The sequence below is a fragment of the Urtica dioica genome, chromosome 4 (assembly GCF_054948205.1).
Source record: "Urtica dioica subsp. dioica isolate 48M chromosome 4, U.dioica_male_clone48M_v1_H2, whole genome shotgun sequence".
Lineage (NCBI taxonomy): Eukaryota > Viridiplantae > Streptophyta > Magnoliopsida > Rosales > Urticaceae > Urtica > Urtica dioica.
This window is the reverse complement of record NC_142759.1, coordinates 12,832,754-12,859,343: the sequence shown is the minus strand read 5'-3', so window position 1 is coordinate 12,859,343 and position 26,590 is coordinate 12,832,754. Positions and strand designations below refer to the sequence as shown.

Genomic DNA, 26,590 nt, shown 5'->3' with positions numbered 1-26,590 from the left:
AATTTGTTAAAAATAAATCCCGATTACACCAAAATTATGTCCTACAGTTTTCCTCGTGGATATATCTCTACTCAAGTCTTCATAACTTCAGACCGGATTTATTTATAATGAATATTCACGAGTTTTTATACGAATATGCTGACTTAAAAAATATAGCGACACTATTTTTGCATAAAATAGGGCAACTAGCCAAACCTAGTAAATTTGCCTGCTAAATCGGCGGGAACTGAACGAGACTAGAACTCAGTCTTCGTGTCCCAAAAAAGGAAAAAATAAAAATTCAGCGTTATGGCTTCCAAATCCATAAATCGCATCTTCGCATCCTTAAACCAGCTCCCGAGTCCTCCTCCTTCACTGCGTCCCAGGTAACGCTTCTCACGCTCTTCTCTTTCTGTACTGTATCGTCGTCATCGATTTTCTCACACCCTCTAAGATGTAGTAGTTCGATATTGTACTCTTAACCAGGCGTGCCATAAACTATGGCGAGAACGAAGAGTTGTGGGACAAGAACGTCGTCGGCAAAACAATGTCGACGCTCATCAACAACTCAAACCCCTGGTCGAACGGCGTCGAGTCCTCTCTCGCCGAGCTCTGTCCCGTTCTCTCTGAGACGACTGTGATTCAGACTCTGAATCTCATCAAAAGCTCCGATGACGCCTCGGAGTTCTTCAGGTGGACGCACAGAATGGGATTTTCCCCCACGGAGTACTCTTTCTTCACGATGCTTGAGATCCTGGGACGGTCTCGGGACCTCATCGAGGCGAGGAAACTGCTCTTTTCGATCGAGAAGATTTCCGGCGGGTCGGTGAAGCTCGTGGACAGGTTCTTCAACAGCTTGATCAGGAGCTACGGCCGAGCCGGGATGTTTCAGGAGTCCGTGAATCTCTTCAGGTCGATGAAGTCTCTCGGGGTTTCTCCTTCGGTGGTGACGTTCAACGGTTTGTTCTCGATCCTGCTCAAACGTGGTCGGCCCGCCGAGGCACGGAAACTGTTCGACGAAATGCTGGGCACTTACGGAGTCACCCCCGATACTTTCACCTTCAACATATTGATTCGGGGGTTCTCTCTGAATGGCATGGCTGGAGAGGGGTTTCGGTTCTTCAAGAAAATGGGTCAACTCGGATGCGAACCCGATGTGATAACATACAACTCGCTCGTCGATGGCTTGTGCAGAGCCGGTAAAATGGATGTCGCTCGGAATGTGGTTAAGGGCATGGGAAAAAAGAGTCCGGATTTGAACCCGAACGTGGTTACTTACACGACCTTGATCAAAGGGTATTGTATGAGACGAGAGGTGGATGAGGCTTTGCTCGTCTTTAACGAGATGACTGGTCAAGGGTTGGTACCAAACGATGTCACTTACAATACCATTCTCAAAGGGCTATGTGAAGCGAATAGGCACGAAGAGATAAAAGAGGTTTTGGAAGGAGCGACGAGGAAAGGAGAGTTTGTTCCCGATACGTGTACTTTCAACACGTTGATTCATTCCCACTGTGTATCCGGGAATCTAGAAGAAGCTTTGAATGCGTTCTCGAAGATGTCCGAGCTGAAAGTGCAGCAAGATTCAGCCACGTACAGCGTGTTGATCCGAACTCTGTGCCAGCGAGGAGATTACAGAAAAGCGGAGGAGCTGTTCGACGAGCTTTCGGAGAAGGAGATTTTGTTGGGAGATTCCGGTTGCAAGCCTCTCGTCGCCTCTTACAACCCGATTTTCGAGCACTTGTGTGGGGCCGGAAAGAGCAAGAAAGCCGAGGGGATTTTCAGGCAGTTGATGAAAAGAGGTACTCAAGACCCGAAATCTTACAAGACCTTGATCATGGGTCATTGCAGAGAAGGCGAGTTCAGAGCAGGATTTGAACTTTTGTCGTTGATGCTGAAAAGGGAATTCGACCCCGACCTAGAAATCTTCAATACGCTGATCAATGGCATGTTAAAGACAGGCAATCCTCTTCTCGCAAAGGTTATTCTCGAGAACATGGTTCAGAGACAGCACCACCCGAGCCGGTCCACTTTCCATTCCCTACTCGCAGAACTTCTAAATCGCGGTTTGGCTAAGCAATCGGCTACCTTGGTCACTCTAATGTTGAAAAAGAGGGTTATACAAAACATAACGCTCTCGACGAAACTGATGGTTTTGCTTTTCGGTAGCGGAGAAGTAGACACAGCGTTTGAGATTATGAGGCTTCTCTATGAAAATGGGTATGTAATCAACATCGAAGAGTTGGTCGGTTTCCTTTGCCAGGAAAATATGCTGTTGGAGGCTTGCAAGGTTTTACGTTTTGGTTTTCCGAACCATCACAGTATCGATTGTGAACTGTTTAACATTGTTATTGCTGGCCTTAGTAGACAGGGAAAAGCTTACGAAGCATTTGGTTTGTACTACGATTTGGTCGAGAATGAAGTCCATGATCAGTTGACATGCTTAGAGGATTTGAAGAGGGGTCTCAAAGCTGAGGGAAAATCAGCCGAGGCCACATTTGTATCCAATAGAAAGTCGATTGAAGAACATCGAACTTCGGATCAGAAAAAAAAGGAAGCCAAAGACTCAGCGGTAAGTTATTTGTGATTAATTTTTTATTTTATTTTTCATGAGTGAATTGCTCATTCAGTACTTGGATAACAATGGGACAAATTCATTCATTCAGCTTTTTTTTTTCATGTCACCTTTGGGAGTTTTAGAAAGAGTATGACCTTTTTCTTTCGTTTTTAATGTTATTAGTACATCAACAATCGTTTGTTTATAGTGCAAGATTTTATGAAATAATTATTTTGGTGCATATATGGTCACACATGAAATTTGCATGTGCGATATAATTCAGTAGGTGGAAAAATACCCTTCATAAAACATGCCTTCCTTAATCATTTTAAATTTAACTAGTTACTGTTTATTTTTTAAATTTTTATTGAAGGCATGGTTTAAGTTGCGTCCAGACGGAAATGCCAAAGTCACACGTCCAACCTCATCAACCCAGAAAAAACCAACCTGTAATAAAAAATCAAATTCTCTCTTTACATGATGCCATTTTTCCTTTGAACCAACTCGTCTCCAAGATCCTGCCAAGCTCCAACCATTTATAATCCCAGCTGAGTTCTCATTTAACCAAAACCAAGGCAATACTTCTTCCTGAACCCGAAAAGCAAAAAAGATTTGCTAAAGATGTCAAGAGTTGAAGGCAATGGAGCTTCAGAGAGAAACACGGCGAGGCCTAGGCGTGTCCCCACGCCGGGGAGAGCCACCATTTTGGCTCTCGGAAAGGCCTTTCCAAGCCAACTCATTCCCCAGGAGTTCTTGGTTGAAGGCTTCATCCGTGACACGAAATGCGAAGACCCTTCTATCAAGGAGAAACTCGAACGCCTTTGTAAGCTATTTTAAAATCCTATAGTTTTTTTTTTTCCTTATACCTCATCAAGCTATTAAATTGTTTCAGTGCAGTTATATACTCTGCGTTTCTCTTCTTTTATGTGTAATGCTTAAATTTTCAAGGTGCTTTAGGCTTTGTTTGGAACCCGGATTTTACTTGGGAAAACGAGAATAAGGAGGGAATATTGAGTCGAAATCAAAATTCTATACTGTGTTTATGCTTGCAAGTCAAGAAAAATTTGATTGAAAACATTAGATTCCCTAATATTTTCATTTGATAGAAAATACCAAGGAAAACCAAGTTTCAGAGCACAAATAGTGCACCTGTTCAAATATACTTAGATTTTGATTTTCCACCTTTTTATTTTTTAGTTTATTTTATTCTTTTTTATATATAAAATGGGTGTCAAATACTTTCACTCTCTATTTCTCCAATCCAAACAAGACAAAAAAAAGAAAGAAAAAAAAAATGTATCTTTTTCCACAGGCAAAACAACGACAGTTCAGACGCGATACACAGTGATGTGCAAGGAGATCCTGGAGAAGTACCCGGAGCTGGTGACGGAGGGCTCGCCGACGCTCCGGCAGCGTCTCGAGATCGCCCACCCGGCGGTGGTATCGATGGCGGTGGAGGCGGCCCGGTCTTGCATCTCCGAATGGGGCCGGCCGATCTCCGACATAACCCACCTCGTGTACGTCTCGTCCTCGGAGATCCGCCTCCCCGGCGGCGACCTCCACCTGGCGGCCGCCCTCGGCCTCCGCCCCGACGCCCCCCGAGTCATGCTCTACTTCCTCGGCTGCTACGGCGGCGCCGCCGCCCTCCGAGTCGCCAAGGACATCGCCGAGAACAACCCGGGAAGCAGAGTCCTCGTCGCCACCTCCGAGACCACCATCCTCGGCTTCCGGCCCCCAAGCAACGCCCGCCCTTACGACCTCGTCGGAGCCGCCCTCTTCGGGGACGGAGCCGCCGCTGCCATCGTCGGAGCCGACCCCATCCCCGGCCTCGAGTCTTTGCCTTTCATGGAGATCGCAGCCGCCGTGCAGGAGTTTATCCCCGGGACCCACGCTGTGATTGACGGAAGGTGAATATGTGCAATTTTTGGTTTGTTTTGTTTAGCATTTCACTGGAATTTATCATTAATCCAAAACAAAAGGCCAAGCATAGCTAACATGGGCCGTTCAACAGTTATGATCAACTATTTCGCAGTTAAAAGTCTCTTTGTCCTAGCTTATTAAGGTATTTAAATTCTATTAAGTGGGCTGAAACCTCCCTTAAATGTATATTGTACATTAATACAAAAAAATTAGGAAACTAACCCCCTTAGACTTTCGGAATTGACGTATTTACCCATCTTTATTTTCTTTTTTGTTTTTGCAATTAAGCTTTTTGAACTTGTAAATAATGCCTTATGGATATTTAACGAAAACTTACCAAAAGTTGGCTAAATAGCAAAACCAGATTTGTAAATAAGGCTATATATCTACTAGTTAAATTTAGTTGTAAATACTTGGTTAAATAGGGATGGTTAAACAGTTAATTGTCCCACAACTAGCTACAATTTTTGTCCATTTTCTTATTTATTTTTTTTGGCTTTTTTTAATTTCTCTAACCCAAAACTATCTACAAAATAAAATTATTTAATTAATTTTTTTTAATAAAAAAAAGAAGATATAAAAGATTTGTTTCTAACCGAAGTGGAAGCTTTTAACGACAGGATCACCGAGGAGGGGATCAACTTCCGGCTGGGGCGGGACCTACCCACCCGGATCGAGGAAAACATCGAGGGGTTCTGCCGGAAGCTGGTGGCGCGGGCGGGCCCGCATAGGCCGAGTTTCGAGGAGATGTTCTGGGCGGTCCACCCGGGCGGGCCCGCGATCCTGAACAGGCTGGAGAGCTGCCTGAAGCTGGGGTCAGAGAAGCTGTGCTGTAGCAGGAAGGCTCTGAGGGACTTTGGGAATGTGAGCAGTAACACCATCTTCTACACTTTGGAGAATATGAGGGAGGAGCTCGAGAGAGACGGGGCTGAAGAGTGGGGTCTCGGCCTCGCCTTCGGACCCGGCATCACCTTCGAAGGTCTTCTCCTCCGAAGCCTCTGATCGCCCCGGCCTTTGGGTTTCAATAATAATATCTTGTTGGAAAGTCTCTACCAAGAGATCAGCACTAATCTCTCCTTTTTTTCTTATAATTTTTTTTAAAGCTTTTTTTTTTATCAGTGTTTGATTGATTTTATGTGTTGAAGTTTTCTTTTTTCTATTGTTTTTATGGTGTGGGAACATTTTATTGTGATTTGGCTGCTGGTTTATGTTTAGTTATGTGTTGGTTGTCTTGTTTCCTCTTCGTTGATGATCAATAAAGTCTGGAATTTGCTCTATTGGTCATGGTAAATAATATTTATGCTTATGAATTTGCTCTAAATGGTCTTTTTTTTTTTACCCTTACGGATAAAAACTCTATTTCGTGTATGTTAGCCATAATTTCTCAAGTTTCTCTATGATAGGCAAGTAAACTTAAATAACCACTGATGTTTTAAGTGGAATAATGAAAGAGACATGTTAGAGTCAAATGGACATAAAAGATGCAGATGAAAATCACTGAACCATACTTATTTTAATTAGAGAAATTGCCCAATTTGGCACCAATTTTACAACATTTTTTCATTTTCTACTAAAAGACTGATTTTTCCCAAAATATCACTATCTATGTCAACAATGTTGACATCTATTTTTGTCATTCACTATGAGATGTCAAGATTGTTGACATAGATGTCAACAATGTTGACATCTCGGTGGCATTTTGGATCAAATTAGTGTTTTGGTGGAAAGTGGGAAAATGTTATAAAATTGGTGTCAAATTGGACAATTTCTCTTTTAATTATTCTTATCTGGAAACGAAAGATTTTCATAAAGCATGTGTCATCTTATAGAAATCTTTGATGTCTAGGACAAAAATTTCCTTGTTTCATTTTTTTATCACATTCAGTTGCAATTTTTTTTTTCTTTGTTCGCCAACTATTGCAGATCATCACGTACATCGCATTTTTTCAACGAAAAAAGAAACAAAAAATTGATTTGATGATTAGTACAATTTGAAACATATAATAAAGTATAAAACCAATAAAAATAGGACTTACTCTTGAGAAAAAAAAAGTGCATGAATTATCTCAAAAAATCTAAAACCAAAAATCTGAAACCTAGTGTAAAGGAGTAAGTTTTATTAAAGGGTTATTAAGTTATATAGTCACACGGATATAGTGAATTGAGATATAGCCCACTTTTGGTTAATTTCTTGTAAATAGCCAAGTAAACTTATTAACAAATTAATAAAAGTCTTATTTAACACAACCAAACATATATTTTAGGTAATCAATTGGCTGCCACGTATGCAAGTTGGCTATTTACAAATTATTTACCAAAGATTGGCTAATTTACAATTCCTATAGTTTAGATGGCTTACGTAACCAATTTTTTGTTTATTAAATTTGTTTAGAAATAGAATTTGTAATATAAATGATGTTCAATTAAAATGATAGAGGAGCTAAGTCCTATTGATGAAGTAATCTGGTCCAACTAAATGAGTTAATTGTTTAGGGAAGGAATGTTTAATTAACTAATTTTTAATTTGTAACAATATAACTTTCAGATAGACAATAAATTAGATATAATAGACAAAATGCCCAAGAAAAAAAAAACTGATAAGAGAAAAGTGGCAAGTTATATGAACATTAAGTTTGTTTTCTTGGTTTATTTATTTGGGTAAAAATACGTACTTAAACACTATACAGTAATACAGAGTTTGATGCATGATGTCAATCGTCACGGATAGTCCTTTTATAATAAACGACATACTGATTGACGCCGTTTTGAATGCCGCATAGCGTTTCCGTTAAGAAACATCTCATCTTTCTTTCTTTCTTACCGATTCGCGAAAGAATCCCTAATCCTCAATTCAATCCATTCTTTTCCAATCTCGCGCGCTGGTTTATGCCCAACTTCCACTTCGATCAGGTACAAACTTCAATCCCAAAGGAAACAACACTTTGCTTTCGACTGTGATTATTATTATTATCTTCATCCATTCCTTCTTTTTTTTCTTCCTTTGCTTTGCTGATCGGTTAACGAATTTCGTCTTATTAACTTAAATTTTGTTTTGTATTGTTGCTCTGCTCAAAGTTATTTTTCTGAAATTCCAATATGTATGAATTGCGCGATTGAGTAATTTACTGTCTAGCTAAGTTAATTATGGTCTGGCATTGGATTTTACAGAAATTGAAATCTGTGATGCAATCTGGAAACTCGAATCGTGGAGAGTCGTCCACGCCGTTAGTGGTAATATTTTTTTCTAGATAAATGTTAATTACACTTTTGTATTGGCATTTATTTTCTCGTTCTTCTTACTATATATAGTTGGAATAGTTTAATATTTGTAGATTTTTGTTTCTGTAGCTCTGATTTTGTTCCTCCTTTTGCTCCCTAAAATCGATAAGGATGAACATTTGTTAGTTTGAAAGTCCGATGTATCAGTATTAGATCGGAATATGCTAATACGGTGTCTCCTGAAATAAATATCTCTTAACTCTGTTTTGTGGGATTGATGTGTTTTAGTGTCCTTAATAGTTAGTACTATATTTCCTAATTTGGTTTTAATTTCGCGTAGACTACTTTAAAAAGAAAGGTGTTTTATTTTTATCTTTAAAATCTATATAAAAAAGTGGACAATAACATTCTGATATGGGACGTGTTTAAAAAGTTGTCTTTTTGTTTCTCTGCTGTGATCAGAATGAAACCTTGGGATTGGATGGGATTATCCCTCAGGTGTTTACTTCCGTTCCATCCTTGAACGACGCTGCGGCTTATCTTGCACAAACAACCTCATTTATTACTAACTGCTTCTCTGACAACTCTGGTAAGCTGTTTTCATTATTAGTGTTGATTTTCTTCTCTACGCCATAAACTACTAATTTTTTTTTCCTGGATTACATGTCTAAGTTTATGGGTAAATCTTAGTTCTAGTATTGACTTGTGTTTCTTACTATGGTTGAAAAAGTTTATGGCTCTACTAGAACTAGAGAGGCTCCCACTTCTGGTGTTGATCTATTCAAGTTGGGATAAGAGAATTTAGTTCGAGTCATGAAAAAGTTTCTAATAGCAACAAAAAAAAAAAAAATCCAAGGTGAAACTAAGATGATGGCAGTGATTACCCTCACATCATTTGTTACTGACCTGCAATCTAGGATGGTGTAAGGTTCACGAACTATTGTACCCAGCATTTGTATTTGGATATATTTGCCTTATCACAAATTGCTGAGTTTATTGATACAAATTGCAACGCATGTGACCACAGCTTTCATTACCATGAATATGAATTTATGACATTGTGTTTGAAAATGATTGGATTTGTTCTTTTGAATCGTCAGTTAGCGTTTTCTGTTTATGCAGTGGAACGTTCTCCTAGGAATGTTGACGATTCCAACGTCTATTCTCGTGAGTTGGAAACGTTTGCATCTGGGCAAACCCGGGGATCTTTGAGCAGCTCGAATGATATTGCGTCTTCTAGTGGGTATCGTTTAACGCATGTCGAATCATCAACTTCTTCAGACGGATCTTCCTCTACAACAAGCACTTCTGCTGGAGAATCTTCCTCTTTAATCAATGGTCGAGCGGGAGTTTCTCTATTTCAAGGGTATAACTATTCATTTGCTAAGATTTCTGTACTTTTGGACTAGAATATTTGAAAAATGTGAATATAGCAATAGGATACCCTTTAGGACATGAATCGCGATACACAAGTATCGTTCTATCTAGAGGATTTAAACAAAGACTCAAAAGACTTATGATTGGGACCTGCTGGGTGATAGAGTGGGTCATGAGGAATGTTATAAAGACTTAGATAAACTCATCGACGTTTTTATTTATTTATCTTTTGTTTGAACTAGGGTTTAGTTCCTAGGTCCCCCGCCTGACCTTACAACATTTGGGAGATTGAAACACTAGCAATTGCTGCCTTAGAAGGGGCTTGAGCCCAAGATCTATTGGAAATAATCCAAGGACCTGACAAATAGACCAACATCTCTTCGGTATCGACATTCTTATATATCATATATATGAATTAATTATTCTTGAGGCTTCTTGCTGGCACTATCATCCAGAATGGCAATAATAATACAGATGATTGCACTTACAGGCTTATCAATCGAGTAAAGAGAACTGTACATGGTTCTGCCGATGACATAGGGTGGTTGCAACGTGATCCAGAGATGCCTCCAGTTGAAGATGGAACAGAAAGGTTCACGGAAATTCTAGATAGTATCAGGTATCTCTTACAATCTAGTAATCACAGAATTCTCCTCCGTTGTTTGTTTTGCACATTGCTGATTTGGTTGATCATCTCTGACAGGCACGGCGTTCACAGGTTGCCGAATTCAGTGGTTTACTTGTTGGTTCCAGGTTAGCTGTCTCTTTGCATGATTACACTCTTTGGAGTAGTAGCATCGACTTGTGTGGTGGGATTTGTTGATAATTGAGCTTTTTATAAACTCGTCAAATAAGGCTGAGGGCAATCTTTAAGAGTTTATGCAACTTCTAGAACATACATAAGTTGAATACAGGCTAAATTTCATTTACAGGTCTTTTCAGCAACCACGGCCCACTATATTTCGTCAATACAAAATTGTGTTTCTCTAAGATGGGTCTGGCCTGTCACATTGCCAAGATCCACAGCGAGGTATTTTTTTTTTTTTTTTTTCAACGTCTTGATATTTCACTGTAAAATTCAATTACAACGCTACTTTTTTGTTGATAACTCCGTATTTTCAAAAATAGTCTTCAGTCGAGAAAAATGCTAGGGAGTTGAAGGAGTACATTGAGGAAATCTATTGGGGTGCCAACAAACGTGTTTTGCTTCTCGGACACAGCAAAGGAGGAATAGACGCAGCGGCTGCGTTGTCGTTATATTGGCCCGACCTGAAAGACAAGGTCGCCGGTTTGGCATTGACACAAAGTCCGTACGGTGGCAGCCCCATTGCTTCCGATATCCTGCGAGAAGGGCAGCTCGGCGATTACGTCAACTTGCGAAAGTTGATGGAGATTCTTATCTGTAAAGTTATTAAGGTATCACACATCATCTATACCATTTATGACCTCCTTTTCAATAATTTTCCATGCGGAATACTTGATGCTTGAAACAAGAGGTGAAAAAAAAAAAAAAACCTGGATTGGACTATCAGTTTTTAAACCGGTCTGTTTGGTTTTTTGAGCTAGTCTTATTGGTCCGGTCCTGTTTCATGTATTGAAACTACGGTTTAAACCAGACCGGACTGGTTTTTGAATGTTAGGGTATTTAAACCCTTAATTATAAACATGTTAGCGTTAAATTAATTTTTTTTAGTCATGTCAAATAGTTAGATCTGGAAATTTTTAAATAAATTACTATAGAAGACTGATCTAGTCGGGCCAAAATGGTTTTATCCAATCTCGATTTTTTTTTTCTTCCCTTTTTTATCTTCCATTTTCAAAACTGTTTTAAATAGTCGAGTCCAGTCCGGTTGGCAAACCGGTGTGAGACTGAATTCCCAACTTCCGACTATTAACATTGTGATCAATGATTGAAAACAAAGGGTGATTTGCAAGCTCTGGAAGACCTGACGTACGAGAAAAGAAGGGAGTTCCTGAAGAATCACCCGTTGCCGAGGGAGCTCCCGCTGGTGTCGTTCCACACGGAGGCGGCGCTATCTCCGGCGGTGCTGGCGACCCTGTCTCGGGTGGCCCACGCGGAGTTTCCGGCGGTGTCTCCGGCAGGGCAGTCGGCGAAGCTGCCGGTGATAATCCCGCTCGGGGCAGCCATGGCTGCGTGCGCTCAGCTCCTCCAAATCCGGTACGGCGAGAAGAGCGACGGCCTCGTGACTTGCCGCGACGCAGAGGTCCCCGGCTCCGTTGTGGTCCGACCCACCCGAAAGCTCGACCACGCCTGGATGGTCTACTCTTCCCTCAACGACGACCCCTCCGAAGCCGACGCCTCTCAGGTCTGCGAGGCTCTCTTGACCTTGCTCGTCGAAGTTGGCCTCAACAAGACCCGTTACGATGATGATGATGATCATGCCGTCCTCAAAATTGAATGATTTTTTTTTTTTTTCTTCTTCTTCTTCCGATACGGTTATTGGTTTATTAGGGCTTAAAGAGAAGAAGAAACATAAAAAACTGTGTTGTATCTTGTCTTGTATGCTGTATATGTTTCAGTGAATACTTAGATAATGCAGAAGGACGATTATGGGTAGGCTTATAGCCCCCTATATAGCTATATATATATATATGTTGCACCAGTTATTTTTCTCTTTTAGTTTATACCGAGGGATAAAATATTGTTCGACTATGATTTCATTTTGCGGAAATATCGGCGACTGTTGGAATGCCGACGATGATGGAAAAAAATCTGTGTTATAAAATATGGATTAAATCCACTGAAAGTCATCGGTTTTTGGTTTCGGAATTTCCATAACAGAACGAAATAAGTACCTCTCGTCCAATTATCCATTGAAAGTCGAAAAACCATTGACTTTCTTTTTTTAATTTTTTTTTAACCCGTGGTTACTACAAACTATGATTAATTAAGATGATAGTTAATTAAGCCAAAAATTAAGGAATGTGTATTGGCCATTTATTGGGTCACAGAGTTTACAGTAGTCACGGTAGGGACACAAGTTGAGGTGTTTTACTTCTATGCTCTCTCTATTCATGAAAACTCGCACTCATGAATCATGGCACTAAATTAATTGTCGAGCCTTTTTATAAATAAGAATAAGAATAATGATCATTGTCGTTGTTTTGCTTTTTAGCTGATTATATTTTTTTTCTTCTACACAAACAGTCAAGCTATAATGCACAGTTGTAGAATATATTTTAGTTTTAGATGATTGTTGGACGTATTTCACTGTCAATACCTACTAGCTACTACGAAATATATTTAAAGGATAACTATGTTGGACGGATATATGGTAACAAAAAAAAAAAGAAGATTTATACAATTATAGAATTAAGTTTGTAAATACAGTTTATTTGTCAAATCAAAATTATTAGATTATATGCTACAAATAACCTATCACATAAGATTTCTTTATAATGATCTATTTACATTATTTTATTTTATCACCAAGGTGCGCGAGTGCGAGTGCAAAATGCAAATATCCGTTATTTTATTTTTATTAGAAAGAACTTGATAAATTGATTATCATCACACAGAAATTGGGAGACCGGTGATGCAAAATCAAAGAGAAACTCTAAAAAAAAAAAGAATACTAATTGTGTTTGTTTTTCATTCCAAATACTGTTTTTCACTTTTTGAATTGAAAAAATTGAAAACAAAAAGTGAAAATGTGTTTGTTTTAATTTTTCGGAAAAAATTTTCAAAAAATTTTGAAGTTGTTTTGTAAAAAAGTAAAGAAAACTGAAAACAAATAAAATGTGTTTTTGGAAAAAAATTTCTTCTCTTCTCTTCTCCTTCTCCTTCTCCTCATCTTCTCTTTTCATTCTTTCAAAAACAAAAATGAAAACTATACCAAACACTTTTTTCAGTTTTTTCACTTTCTCAAAAACAAAATGAAAACTGTACCAAACAGCTTTTTGAAAACAACTGCAAAATAATTTTTCAGTACAACTACAAAAATCAGAAAATAGAAAGGGCACCATAGCGAAATAGCCAAAATTAAATTATAAAATTTGTTTTTAGCCTATGTTTCACAATTTTTAGGGAAATAGCCAACAGACTTATGTGGCAATAATTAAGGTCTGATTTACCCTTATTTATTAACAAATTCGTCACTTTCTCTCTCCTATTTTTTTCCTACACTTTTTTTACATAAAAACTTCAAAAAACCACATCTATCTCATATGAACTCGAAATTGAGTGATTCCAAATCCTACGGATTCGTGACACCGAGATCTTCAAAAATAGATCCATTGTGTTTGATGAAAAATCATGTTTAATACCATAGATGTAGAAAAATCGCGTTACTACCTTAAATATGGAAATAACTAGAAATTTTTAAAATTATAAAAAAAATAAATGAAAACGTAACTATGATGCATTAAACATAATTTTTCATCAAATACAATGGGTCTATTTTTTAAAATCTCGACGCCACGAATTTGTAGGATCTGAAATCACTCAATTTCGAGTTCGTATGAGAAATATACGAATTTTTTAAGTTTTGATGCAAAAAAAATTATTTGAAAAAAAATAGAAGAGAGAAAGTGACGAATTTGTTAATAAATAAGGGCAAATCAGACCTTAATTATTGCAACATAAGCTATTTGGCTATATCGCTAAAATTTTTCAAACATATGCTAAATCCAAAATCACATGTTTAAAGTAGTCTAGTTACTTACAAATATCAAATAAATTTTTTTTGAGTTAACTACCGAACACTAAAAGACAAAACACCATCTTGGCCTGAATGCCCAAAATACCCTTACAACTTACCGGAAATACCACGTCACAAAAAAAAGAGAAATACAGTTTTTATTTACCAATATTTTGTTTTCCTCTTCTCTCTTCTGAGCGAGAGAGCCAGCGAACGAGCTCTTAGAGAGAGAAAGAAAGAAAGAAAATCAATCACATCGATCACTGCGATTTTTCTGAGACTTGCATACACACACACACACACTCTCTCTCTCTCTCTCTCTCTCTCTCTCTCTCTCTATCCATGAAAGCTTGGAGTTAGGGTTTTGGAGAATTTCGTTTTCGATACCGCGCTGCGGGAAGATAGCCGATTCTCGTTTCGGTTGGCTTTTGAACCGTTGTTTTTGAATGATTGAGTGGCTGTCTTGTTTGGCGAGTTAGGGCTTGGGAATCAAGTGCGCTCGGGTTTCTCTCACTGTGATTCGACCGAGCAGGGAATCGGTTGCTATGGCGATGTGAGCTGAGGCTAGGCTCGGTTTAGGGTTTCGATGGGAAGCACCGGTGAGCCTGACCGAAAACGGCGTCAACTAAGCTCTCTGTCGCCAACGGCTGCTAGCGCGAAGAAGCAGCACTTGTTGCCGGTATCAGAGGATAAAAAGGTTACATCTTTGCCATTTCGTATTCCATTTTTCGATAATTTCACTACTAATGGTGTGCAATTAGGGCTTGATTATGAGTTCTAAGGTTCGTTTTTGGTTATTGGAAAATTAGTATGGGTGATTATTCCGTCTGTCTTCTGTTCTATAATCCTTTTGCTCTAAAGGTTTGTCTGTTTGCGTTCTCCTTGATGTTGGTTTTGAGCTTATGATCTTAAATCCGCGATTATTGCTGTGTTGTGTAGTGTTAGGTTCTGAATGGTACTTCCGTATCCTCGTTTATCAATTTCAGTTTTTTTTTTTTTCCGATGAGATGTTGATATCTATATGCTTGGATAATCGGCCAGTATGTGTAATGCTTAAAAATACGTTCATGAAACTATCAGAAGCAGAAAATACATATACATTTCATTCGTCATGTTAATATTAAATTTACTAATAGTTCATAGTCGGTACTTGGTCTTTCTTTATATGCTAATCCAAGGTGGTCACCTTGGCATTGTTACTTTAGGATGGAAAAACAAACGAGTTCTCTTTATTGTGTCTATTTGTTCCGGTACACAAGTAACTCTTTGTTCTTACTTTTTCGCTTGTCATAGATTGACATTGCCATTCTTCAGTATCGAAATCAAAAGCTAACGCAGAAAGTAGAGACTCAAAAAGACGAGTATTTGGCTCTAGAGAAAAAGTACTCACAACTGAAGGGGAAACATCAGCCATATGATTCCACGCTAAAAGCTGTCAACAATACATTGAAAGAGGCAAGACACCTGTTTTCATTGTTTTGCTGCTGTAAACTGAAGTGAAATCACCGACAATTGTTTAACTTGAATAATTTCATCTATCCTTTTTAATGTATACAGTATCATGTAACGCTTGATGGGATGCTAATTCTATGTTTTGACAATAGCTTGCTCGTGACTTGGAATCATGTTCAATTCGTACAAGAGAGAAATGTTGCAAAAAGGATGTGGGTTACAAGTCCGTCGTGGAGGGTGAGCATTAATTTTTACATAGTTCATCTAGCTTCGGGTGGTGCGATTTATAAGCTGCAATTAGAATATTTTAATTCCAATGGAATCATATCTTAACAGAAATATTTGTATTTAAGAGTTAAAATGAGGGATAATGATGATATACCAATAATTACTTCTGCAGTTTTTTTTTATAATTATTTTTATATCTTCCTGTAACATTTTGTGAAGCGTAGTTCTTCTCCTTTAATTTTTTGATTAATTTAGTTTCTGGGTTTGGGTAATTGTGCAACTCTATGCAATTTGCATGTATCCCTCTGTCATCTATTACATTAAATTCTCTATTAGAAGCTTAATTCACGTCTTAGATTTTTTGTTATACCACGTTTACATTAGGTTCTTGCTTATTTCATGAAAGTATGGCTTGCACCAATTGAGCTTACAGAGTATTGGGAATATGATTGTCCAACAGCATATACACTTACAAAAGCTTGTTTTGGGTTGCATGCCAGATGGAGCTCAATCTACTTTTCATGAAGCTTTTCTCAAACGATTGACAGAAACAGGTGCAATTGAGACTTCATCGTTGTGTGATTCCTCTAATAAAATAGAAGGGGACAGAGACATGGCTTATGAAAGATCAAAGAACAGCATGTGTAATTTGGTGTCTGCAATGGATAATCTGTGGAATCTGAAGGATGAAATACATGGTGCGGCGTTGAAAAAACTTTCAGCAGATGGTGAGAGCTATTAGTTCTATATTTTCTCTCTGCTTCCTTGACTAGATAATTATACCTCATTTTCTAGTGCATTTTTCTGTGTTGCGTAGGTTCTTGTAGGCAACAGTCCGAAAGTGAGTTAGATAGAGAGGTGCAAAGCTTGAGATCAGCGTTCACTAACGTTTTTCTGAAGCACAAGTCTGTTTCAATAGAACTCCAGACACATCAAGATGCTGATGGAAAGAATAAAGTTGAACTTAGACGTTTAAGAGGTATTTTTTTCAACCTTATAAATGTAATTGAGTTGGCATATATGAAGTTGGATGTTTAGAATCTTGTGGGCGTATCACTGCTATCATTTGGTTGGAAAAGGTGTATTATTTTCTGACCACTTAACTTTATTAAATTCCAGAATTTTGTTGGCTTGGCTCTGCACCCTGGTTGTATTTAATGAAGCATTGTTTCTATTTATTCTAGGAATCTAATAATTTTAGTCAATACAATTAAGTGCTCTATATGTTCCCATATTACAACAAGTTATCGTAGTTTCCGTCTGATGACCAAAGCTACTTTATTACCCTGTTTGAGCTTCTTGTTGACTCTTTTATGTTTTTTTATTATTATTTATTAATATGTAAAACTACCCAATTAGAATGAAATATTTTATCTTAGGTAAACCTATTTTGGATAAGGTGGAGGATTGTTAAATATACTACGAGGTTGAATGGCGTGCCTTCGTTGGTTTATGCAGGGGAGTTGCAAAATACAGCTGATGAATTAAAAGAGAGTAATTGCAAACTGGATGATTTGAAAGCACAAAGAGATGCTGCAAAAGGAGTTGGATTTCCTGTCTTAAATCTAGGGAGCAAGCATGTTAGTATTGGCAAAATCAGTGATAAAGTAAAAGATCTACATGATATGGAGTCTTCTCTTAAAGAATTGAAGGTACTACATTGCACTCGTATTCATATGAAGTATATTGTTCTATGCTTATCACTCAGTCTTAAAAAGGTATCTATTCAAAGAGGGAGCAGTTTTAATTGAATCAATCCTTCTTTCAGGAGCAATCTTCTTGTCATCTTATGGAAATTAAAGGCCTTCACGAGGAGAGGATAAAAATATTGCAACAGTTGTGTACTATGCAGGTGAGCGAAATCCAATATTTTTCCCCTTTGTATAGATGTGGATGTAATTATAAGGGTTCAGGGCTACATGTATGATTATGTCGTGAAAGTTGAGTATTAACTGGTTCACAAACAAATACTAGCCGAACTCGATAACATATACATGCGAGCATGATACCTGTCCAGATATGATAGTGTCTAAATTTTTTTCTGCTTATTCGAAGCTTTCATTTTTTTCGTTTTATTCTAATTCCAGTTAATATATATATAATTATTTTTATAAAATGAGAAGCATTTTTGGCATGCATTTTCAAAATATTTGTGAAATACCCAAATCTGGCTGTACGTTAAATTTCTAGAATACGATTATTAAAAACAATCCTACAGAAACTATGAATTGCCATGTCTTATCTATAAGATTATGTGAAATTTTCTTACAATTGGAACGTCTAATGAACAGAACAAATTGAAGAGTGTGACATGTATTTCCTCTTCCCAAGCCTACCTCTTATTGAGGGATCAAGTGGAGACGTCAAAAGCACATGTGTTCGAGTATCAGTCGTCGTTCGAGAAACTACAGGTTGTAACTGGTCGGTAGTTTATTTATGCATTTGACTGCCATTTCCTTGCCAAGTTTTCATCCCAGTGCTGACAAGAATGTTTTCTTTGGAGACCATAGGCGGAGAAGGATCACCTTGTCTGGAAGGAAAGGGAACTTAATGTTAAAAGCGATGTGGTGGAGGTTCTTCGAAGATCTGCTGCAACCAATGTTTCAAAATCAACAGATCTCACAAATAAGATTCAGAAACAGATTGATGAAATAAAGGTGATTGAAGCAAAGCTGGAAGAGGCTACAAGAGAGCCTGGTAAGAAAACCTGTAGCTATATCTTTAAATGAGTGATGTACAATTTCTCTATTGCCTGTCTTGTGCTTCAGCTCTAAGAGTTATCATGCGTTCCAGGAAGAAAAGAAATCATTGCAGAATTTAAGGGCTTGGTATCATCATTTCCCAATAAAATGGGAACCATGCAAAGTCAATTACGTCGATATAAAGAGACTGCTTCTGGTGTTCATTCTTTGCGGGCTGATGTGCAATTTCTTTCCAGCGTTCTTGACAGGAAGGTCAGTGTCTGTTTTTTTTTTTTTTTTCCATTTCTTTTTGTCTGGTGAAGTTCTTGGACTGTAATCAGAGGACTTCAATTCTCTCTGTGGTATAGGTAAATGCGTGTGAAACATTATATGCTAGATCCAAAGGTCAAATTGCTGAGCGACAGAAGTTGCAGAATATGGTATGTGAATTTATTTTACAGCTTTATTTTACTGAGCCATTAGATAGAGTTGCTGAGTGTTTCTTGATTTGTTTGGAAAAGCTATCTCAAATAATTATGTTTAGGCCAGAATTCAATGAGTCGATGGAATTTACTTTTAACAACAATTTTTATTTATTTATTTTCTATTATAGTGAATAACAGAATCTGTTCTAAAATGAGTAACCATTACAAACAAGTCCAATATCGAAAAAACAAGCCTACATTCAATCCTGAAGGAGAACCACGAATGAAAATAATAACGATATAAGTCGAGTGACTTAACCCCAAGGGGTTGATCTAGTGGTAAGGGAGATTCTTGGGACTTATCAGTCCCCGGTTCGATTCCCCCTGGACTCAACAACTGGGGCCACTGAGGTAGTCTTCCGGTCGATAATACCAAGGCCTCGTGGATTTTAGTCGGGGTTTAACCCGGACACCATGGTTATAAAAAAAATTGAGTGGATCTTGGTGGGTTATGAGTTTGCTAATGATTGATTTATTTAGATAATCAGACTTTCTTGATTTTGTATTCTTATTTTTATTTATTTAATTCTTTTTCTTTGTCTTGCAAGGTTCAAGACATAGAAGAGAATGAAGCGGAATTAAAGCTGATTTTGGAAATGTTAAGACGTGAATCCACTGATTCGAGGTTAGAATGTGCTTGAGAATCATAGCTCCTGTTTTACTTTTTTGGGGTTTTTATCGGGTTTTTCCCGAACAACCACTCTTGTAATTGGCATTTGCAAGATCTTAATATAAAGGTGTTCTTGTTTCAAAAAAAAGAATCATAGCTCCTGCAGTCCTGCATGGAACTGGTTTATCCTCATGTTTCTAGCAATCTAAATTCATGTTTTGTTAAAAGTTAACTTTATGTTGTTATATGGTGAGAAAGAACCAAATTTGTTTTTTTTTTTTTTTGACACAATTGTATGCTTCTTTATTGATCAACAATAGGGAAATCCTGGAAGCTAAGGATTCTGAGTACAAGGCATGGGCTAATGTTCAAAGTTTGAAAGCCTCACTTGATGAGCATGACTTGGAATTACGAGTTAAAATTGCAAATGAAGCAGAGGCCAGATCTCAACAAAGACTAGCTGCTGCAGAAGCTGAGTTTGCTGATATGAGACAGAAGTTAGAGGCTTTTAAAAGGTTTACATGCATCCTTGTTTTTATCTCTCTCTCTTTTAAAAATGCGGAAGCATCCCATTCCCTGTCACTGTTGTAGTGCCATTCCAGGGAATGTTTTTCTGCAGTGTCCGACTGTTGTTGACTAAAATTATAACCGGTAAAGTTAAATTTAGTTTCTTATAAAAAAAAAAAAATTATAACAGGTATGAGTTCGATTTAAAATAACTTATTTTTGAATGTCGTATGTTTTTTTATCTCGATATCTGAAAGTGTGTTGTAGCATTGTTCTGTTACGATGTTAGTGGGATTTTGGGATCTCACTCAAACACCCGTCTCTATTGTAGTAAAGTTTGTTTCTTCTTTTAAAAAATGCCGTGTTTTTTATGCATAACTTATTTTTTTTAATTTCGCTTCTGGGTTAGGTTAAAGCTTGATGTTTAATGTGACTGTCATCTGCTGGGTGATTTTTGTCTTGTCCTCTTGTACCCTTTCTTCATTCTATTTTGTGGTTATGTCAGGGATATTTCAAGACTTGCTGGTATATTGAAGTCTAAAAATGAAGAAATCGAGTCATACTTGTCAGAAATCGAGGTTTGTACTGTTTAGTTTGATATCTACAAGATTCTTTTTACAAAGGTGAGTTTTAACTTTTGATTCGTTTTTTGAGGGCAGTCAATTGGACAAGCTTATGATGACATGCAAACTCAAAATCAGCAGCTGTTGCAGCAAATTACTGAGAGAGATGATTATAACATCAAGGTAAATGGAAATAAGACATCATATTCTCTTGTATCCCAGGAAGTTTAATTTGTGATTCTTGAACTGGCGTGTGTTCCAAATCCAAATAAGTTCCACTTCTTTTCAGCTGTCATGTAGGATACTCAAGTTCACTCAAGTTTCCTTTTCACCATGTTCTTTTAGAGAACTACATAGCTGGATTCTTTACAATTCCTGTGGCCAAGATGTTGACTGTTGCTGTATTAATTAGGATATGTAGGTCTTTTAATTTCGATTGTAGTAATGTATTTTCCCTTTTCCTCAGCTTGTTTTAGAGGGATTCTTTACAATTCCTGTGGCCAAGATGTTGAATGTTGCTGTATTAATTAGGATATGTAGGTCTTTTAATTTTGATAGAAGTAGTAATGTATTTTCCCTATTCCTCAGCTTGTTTTAGAGGGCTTGAGGTCAAGACAGATACGAGATTCCTTGTTGATGGACAAAAGAACTTTGGAGGGGGAGATTCAACAAGCCAAACTGTCCCATAATTTTTTTGATGCAAAGGCCAGAAGTATTGAAGATCAGGTATCTTAAGCTATATTACAAATCTGAATTCCATTATTTTGAAAATTACCAGTCTATTGAGGCTTGTGTTTTCAGTTGAAAGTTTGTGCAGATCAGGTCCAGAGACTTGAACAAGATAAATTCCAAGCTTCTATGACAATGGAAACTACCCAAAAGAGGTTTTCGGATGTCAAAAGATTGTCCCGGCAATCCCGGGATTCACTTGAAGAATCACAAACCAAAGTTGAGGAAAGTCGAATGGCTCTTCTGGAGCAACAGATTGGCCTAGAAAAAGAAAGGTAAAGGAAAAAAAAAAATCCAGGTCCAATCGTTGTCATGATACTTGAGGCTAGCTCATCTTTTTTCTCGTCATTAGGTTTGAAAAGAGACGTATTGTGGAGGAGCTAGAAGTTTTGAGGAGAAAGATTTCTCGGTTACGAGCCCAGACAGAGGGATCATCAATTATCGAAAAGCTTCAACAAGAACTCAATGAATACCGGGAGATATTAAAATGCACCATCTGCCTGGAAAGGACAAAACAGGTACGTCTAATAAGCTTGCTCTTAAGAAATGAATTGTGTTTGCATCTTGGTACCTTCCTTTAGTGTTTGGTATAACGAGTAGGCATTTTGGTATTACAGGTCGTAATTACGAAATGCTACCACTTGTTTTGTCATCAATGTGTTCAGCATATTATTGAAAGTCGTCACCGGAAATGCCCGACTTGCTCCACAACATTTGGGCCTAATGATGTTAAACCGGTGTACATCTGATACGCAACCCATCCAGGCCCAGCAATAGATTTGATCCTTTCCGCTTTTTACGAGAATGACCCCCACAAGCAGGTTCATATGTACCATAAAGTAGGCCCTAGTACTAGTTTTTCGGGTTGCTGATTTCGCAGATTTCTTTACCTGTAATATATTACGTTTTATTTTTATTTTCATTAACCCCCTCGTAACTGCTCGGAACCACCGGAAATCATTAGGTCATGATTTAGGCAGAGTAGATTTGTGAAGTGAATCTAAATTTGCTAGGCCATGAGTGAACTGTTTTACCGTGATGGTAAGCTTGTAGTTAGCTTAGTCCCCACTGATCCCCAAGATTGTGGTATAGAGAATCATTTGTTTTTTTATATAATGGATGTGCACATATGTTAGCCACTGTGGTCTTGATCAGAACCACCTAATTTTAGTTTCTTGTATCAGATCTGAGAGCAGTTATTTGAATAGAAAGTCAGTCCACCAAATCCAGTTTTCTGAGTGTACAATGCACAGTTTGTGATATTAGCTATATAAAAAAAAATAAAAAAAAATAAAAAAAAAGTTGCCCAAACAAATTCAGCTTGATTTAGGGTTGTCGTATTTTCTGCTGCTTTGATTTTGGATACTTTTTAATATGCGAGTGCTTGCTATTTAAAAAAAAAAACATTAAAACTATACGAGTGAACTATTCACTACGATAGACAATCATAATCTTTTGCTCGGCGAAAATACGGAGATAGCGCCGAGCGTATGTAATAGCTACACCTTGTTAACTAGTAAGCTTTTCATTGAATGAATGACGTCTGAATAAGTGAACAAATTTTTTTCTTGAATGTATTACATGTAAATAAATTTACAAATTTATTTAACGTCAAAAGACGACCTTGATTTAATGTTGTCATATGGGGACCAGAAATTCAGATAATGATGAGCTCGGTGCCACAAAACTACATTCCGCTAGTTGGCAGAAATTTTGGTAACATCAAATTACCGGAAGAAAAGTGATGAGTTTAACAAATGATACTATGATATTTTGATGTACAACATGTTGCATAGGGAGGAACGTACAGTCAATGCAAAACGGTTAATGTAATTTCCCAATTGCAGACATTTATATAGCAAAGAGTCGTATTATTCACAGTTCATATGTACTTGGCCACAATGTCAGAATGCACTAAAAAAGACGAGGGCTTCAGCGACGCACTAAAGCAAATTCATTTGTATCAGATCCAAACCACGACATCTGTGTAACAGCCACACTCGTGGACTATGTACGAACTTGGAAATTGTACGAAAGAAATTCATCTTCTTACACAGGATAGGATTTGCATGTGATCAACTGTTTGACGAGCTGCCAAGATCAAAATCCATCGTGTAGTCGTATTCGATTGTGGGAATCACAGAGGCAACAAATTTCAAGAACAAAAATAGGTACCTACAGAAAAAAGAAACAAATTGAAAAGACCATACGTTGTAGTCTTCTCGAAGTATTCTGTAGAAGAAGAAAGAAGATTACTTGTCGACTTCTGGTTCAACTCCACGAGACATGAGAACATCAATGATCTTTTTCATTACTGCCCCGTGTCGACATGGATGTACCGATGCATGCTTCCCAGGCAAGTGAGGATGGTCTTCAATAGTTACCTATATTAAGTATGGGCAGCCATGAGATTCCGAAGCACACGACTAAAAGGGTCCAAAGTACAACAAAAGAATCATAATTATTTATTATTTTTTTTTTCTTCCAGAAATTAATCAGTCCCTTCTAATTTCACCCGTATTCAATGCTAATTGTAATTATCAAGGGGTGTGAATAGTCAACTCACAGTTTTGCGGGCGTGATCTTGGCTAACATCTTCAAGAACAAGCTCTGGCTGTAGAAGCATCCTTGACTGAGAAAAACAATTGGATTATCATCAAATACAAACGTTTTGCGACAGAATAAAAGAAGACACGAGTCAGCCAAATCGTCAAAAGCATTTAAATTCAGTAGATAAAAAGCCCGTTGGTCAACTAAATCCATCATATATGGACCATGATTCAGATGGTCTAAACAAACAATATTAACCTTGCCCAACCATCATTTCTAATGCATGGCTATCACTCTCTCAGTAATTAAACTGAATAAAAACATACTCGCTGCCTCTTGAACAAAATTAATGAACCAAAACTACAAGCAAACCTCATCATAACCAGTAAGCCACACCCGGGGAGTTTGATAGTATTTATCATACCTAGAGATAAGACCAAAAAGGAAATGTTAGCACCACTGTCTAGCTTTACCATATTATTAAACCATCTTAAATAATTTATATAAATATATATATATATATATATATATATAGAGAGAGAGAGAGAGAGAGAGGATGTAAGACAGTTAAATCACCCAAAAAAAAAGGATTTTACTTTGGGCTTGGCCCAAAATTTATCAGATAGCTTCAAATTTGGCACTTCAATAGAATTGCTGATAGAGATGTGAAAAAAAAAAGAATGTTCAACTGATCGACTAGACTCCCGGACTCTAGGTCGACTGTCTGAATCATGCGTACAACCAAAACTTCACTGATGAAAAAAATTGCATTCTTACGTTATGCTGACATCATAGGTTCTGGTGCGTAAAATATTGTCATCGTCAGGTTCTTGAGCAACAAGATATGAAGACTGTAGTGTTGCCTGCATATTAAAAATACAAACAAGATGTCACATATAACACATAACGAACCCTGTAGTGTAATGGTGAATCAATTATCTTATTTATGATATTTGCAGGCACATTCCAGGAAGCATCATCAAGATTTGGAAAGAGCATAAATGTCAACGTTATAGACTATCTAATTTTAGGGGAGCTAAATGCTTTTTCCTTTAGATAAATTTGGTTTAGTCTTCCTTCTTCATATTCCATAGAGTAATACACTCTAAGGTATCATCAAAATAATCACATTTCGTAGAAATCCTTGGTCCAACATTGGCACGCTAACTATACAGTCAATTCACCGCATTTTTTTATAAATACTTAAAAAGCATGGCATGGGTGTGTTGAAAAGCATCACAAATCGAACATTTGCAGTCACGTAGATCATAATAAAAGTTTTCTATTAAAAGCTCCTTGCATTTAACACTTACTGGATCAGTTTCGATGACGTTATCAGATTCTTCAAAATCAGCCATGTCGGGAATATCATCGTCATCATCCCCACCAAAATGCGAGGGTGTCAACTTGACAGTCGTGCCCTTGTTGACATCTAGATTCTCCATGGAAGGTAGGTTTTCTTCATCGCTTCGACCCTCTAAAAAGTAAAACGGCTTTTTATAAATGCATTTTCATTCATAATAAAAAGCAGTTAGAATGTCTCAAAGCATAACTTACCCTTTGGCTTCCCGTGGGTTGCCAGCCAGCCATCGTTATCTTCATCCTCAAGAAGAACTTCCCCACCCGCCGCTTCGTACTCCTCTTCCACAGACGCTGCTCTCCGCAAACAAGGAACTACACAAGAAACATAGCCATTTACTTGTTTATACCGTTCCCACACACTCACACTAGACTAGTCCAAACATTTCATAAATAACTTAAATGCAATCATTAGAAAAGCACAAGCTGATAAGGAGGTTCATCTAATCATTATGATGTTCCGATTGCTATGAAGTGTGTGCATAAACATGCTTATCAATGAATTAGCGCGTATCTTTAACAAGTAAATTCTGGTTGTTTTAAGAGGTCAAAAATCGCTAGAGGGAAGCTCTGAAGACTTTTTCCATACCATTTCTAGTAATAAGGTATTGCTTTTCAAGTGGTAAGTATGGCTTCCTCTTGTTCGGCTCGCCTGATTCCCTGAAAATATGAAGTTCCAACCAAATGATAGGAAAGAAGCATCTTAGAACTATTTGACAGCAGGAAAAAAAAAAAAAAAAAAAACGAATGATCAATCAAGTTATCAATAAGGTAACCTCGACACAGCTTAAATTGGCGAAGAACTATAAAAATAAACGCGATTATAAAGTATCTATATGTAAAGGTTCTATATTAACTTAAGATAGACGTTTCTGAGCTCAACCGAGATGATCGAACACTGCTGTTTGTCACCCCCGATTGACCAGAACCCGAAACCTCATATATTATCAAAAGCCCTAACATTTTACTCGATCGAATTCAAGAGTAGATAGCGGTAGGAACATAAAGACGAAAAAAAATTCTGAAATCAAAGCCAAATGTGAGATCATAATAACAACGCACGAATGGAAATTTACAAGAAGAAATCAAAGCGGAAATTAAGAGGAACAAGAGTCTAAATTACCAGGACCAGGTAGGGCATTTGGAGACGAGGTTATCGCCAGCGATGATGAACTCGGAGACACTGAGAACGCCTTTCTCTTTGAAAGCTGAAACGGTTCGAGGACCTGTAATCCTCTCCACCGTTCCCTTAAAGGCTTCGTGAATCTTCTGCGATAGAACCATGGCTTTTCGAGGTTCGAGTCCTGAGCAACCTAGAAGAACAGACGACCGTGACGATTCTTGTTTCTTGTTTTATTTTATATATATTTTATTTTTATTTTTTTTGCTTAAAGATCACGATGACGATGAAGATGAATTTGGGCGGAGAGGACTTTCGGATCTGTTTTAGGTGGGTGTTTTCTTTTCGCGGGTTTTATTACAATTTAGCCCTTGAACTCTTTTTGTAATAACATAATGCTCCAACTTATTTAAGGCAACCGGTTACTGCTTACTACACGCGCGGGTACCACAAGTAAGGCACCCCCTCACAGAAAATACAGAGTTTCTGCAATATAAAATTAGAAAGGCAAAATATCAAGGATACCCCTCGTGTTTAATTGAAATGCGAGATTTATCTTCTCGATTTCTAGAAATATCAGATATATCCTTTCA

The 26,590-nt window shown here is 37.6% G+C and overlaps 5 protein-coding genes across 5 annotated transcripts; 4 read left to right on the top strand and 1 right to left on the bottom strand.

Moving 5' to 3' along the window:
• Positions 1–128: 128 nt before the first annotated feature.
• LOC149400554 (Tetratricopeptide repeat (TPR)-like superfamily protein) lies at positions 129–3,047 on the top strand. The gene is made up of 3 exons (XM_089612097.1): positions 129–365; positions 466–2,551; positions 2,910–3,047. Exons 1-3 carry the CDS (start codon positions 289–291, stop codon positions 3,015–3,017), a joined length of 2,271 nt encoding a protein of 756 aa, XP_089468223.1. The 5' UTR covers positions 129–288; the 3' UTR covers positions 3,018–3,047.
• Positions 3,048–3,156: 109 nt separating this feature from the next.
• LAP6 (Chalcone and stilbene synthase family protein) lies at positions 3,157–5,699 on the top strand. The gene is made up of 3 exons (XM_089612098.1): positions 3,157–3,359; positions 3,849–4,443; positions 5,077–5,699. The coding sequence occupies exons 1-3, from the start codon at positions 3,158–3,160 to the stop codon at positions 5,456–5,458; spliced, it is 1,179 nt and encodes a 392-aa protein (XP_089468224.1). The 5' UTR covers position 3,157; the 3' UTR covers positions 5,459–5,699.
• Positions 5,700–7,239: 1,540 nt separating this feature from the next.
• LOC149400552 (alpha/beta-Hydrolases superfamily protein) lies at positions 7,240–11,688 on the top strand. Its single transcript, XM_089613548.1, has 9 exons — positions 7,240–7,366; positions 7,625–7,687; positions 8,138–8,264; positions 8,798–9,041; positions 9,543–9,671; positions 9,756–9,805; positions 9,985–10,082; positions 10,181–10,468; positions 10,975–11,688. The coding sequence occupies exons 1-9, from the start codon at positions 7,343–7,345 to the stop codon at positions 11,473–11,475; spliced, it is 1,524 nt and encodes a 507-aa protein (XP_089469674.1). The 5' UTR covers positions 7,240–7,342; the 3' UTR covers positions 11,476–11,688.
• A 2,192-nt stretch (positions 11,689–13,880) lies between these two features.
• HUB1 (histone mono-ubiquitination 1) lies at positions 13,881–22,169 on the top strand. The gene is made up of 19 exons (XM_089612096.1): positions 13,881–14,410; positions 15,007–15,168; positions 15,318–15,402; positions 15,894–16,121; positions 16,211–16,372; positions 16,852–17,045; positions 17,162–17,245; positions 17,685–17,804; positions 17,904–18,090; positions 18,187–18,347; positions 18,443–18,514; positions 19,108–19,184; positions 19,490–19,684; positions 20,182–20,254; positions 20,336–20,422; positions 20,828–20,965; positions 21,041–21,243; positions 21,321–21,486; positions 21,586–22,169. Exons 1-19 carry the CDS (start codon positions 14,300–14,302, stop codon positions 21,715–21,717), a joined length of 2,637 nt encoding a protein of 878 aa, XP_089468222.1. The 5' UTR covers positions 13,881–14,299; the 3' UTR covers positions 21,718–22,169.
• A 544-nt stretch (positions 22,170–22,713) lies between these two features.
• On the bottom strand, positions 22,714–26,357 carry ATG3 (autophagy 3 (APG3)). The gene is made up of 9 exons (XM_089613432.1): positions 26,001–26,357; positions 25,467–25,537; positions 25,076–25,192; positions 24,832–24,995; positions 24,296–24,381; positions 23,891–23,942; positions 23,535–23,600; positions 23,225–23,352; positions 22,714–23,143 (listed from the first exon to the last, which is right to left on the bottom strand). Exons 1-9 carry the CDS (start codon positions 26,159–26,161, stop codon positions 23,044–23,046), a joined length of 945 nt encoding a protein of 314 aa, XP_089469558.1. The 5' UTR covers positions 26,162–26,357; the 3' UTR covers positions 22,714–23,043.
• Between the last annotated feature and the right edge of the window lie 233 nt (positions 26,358–26,590).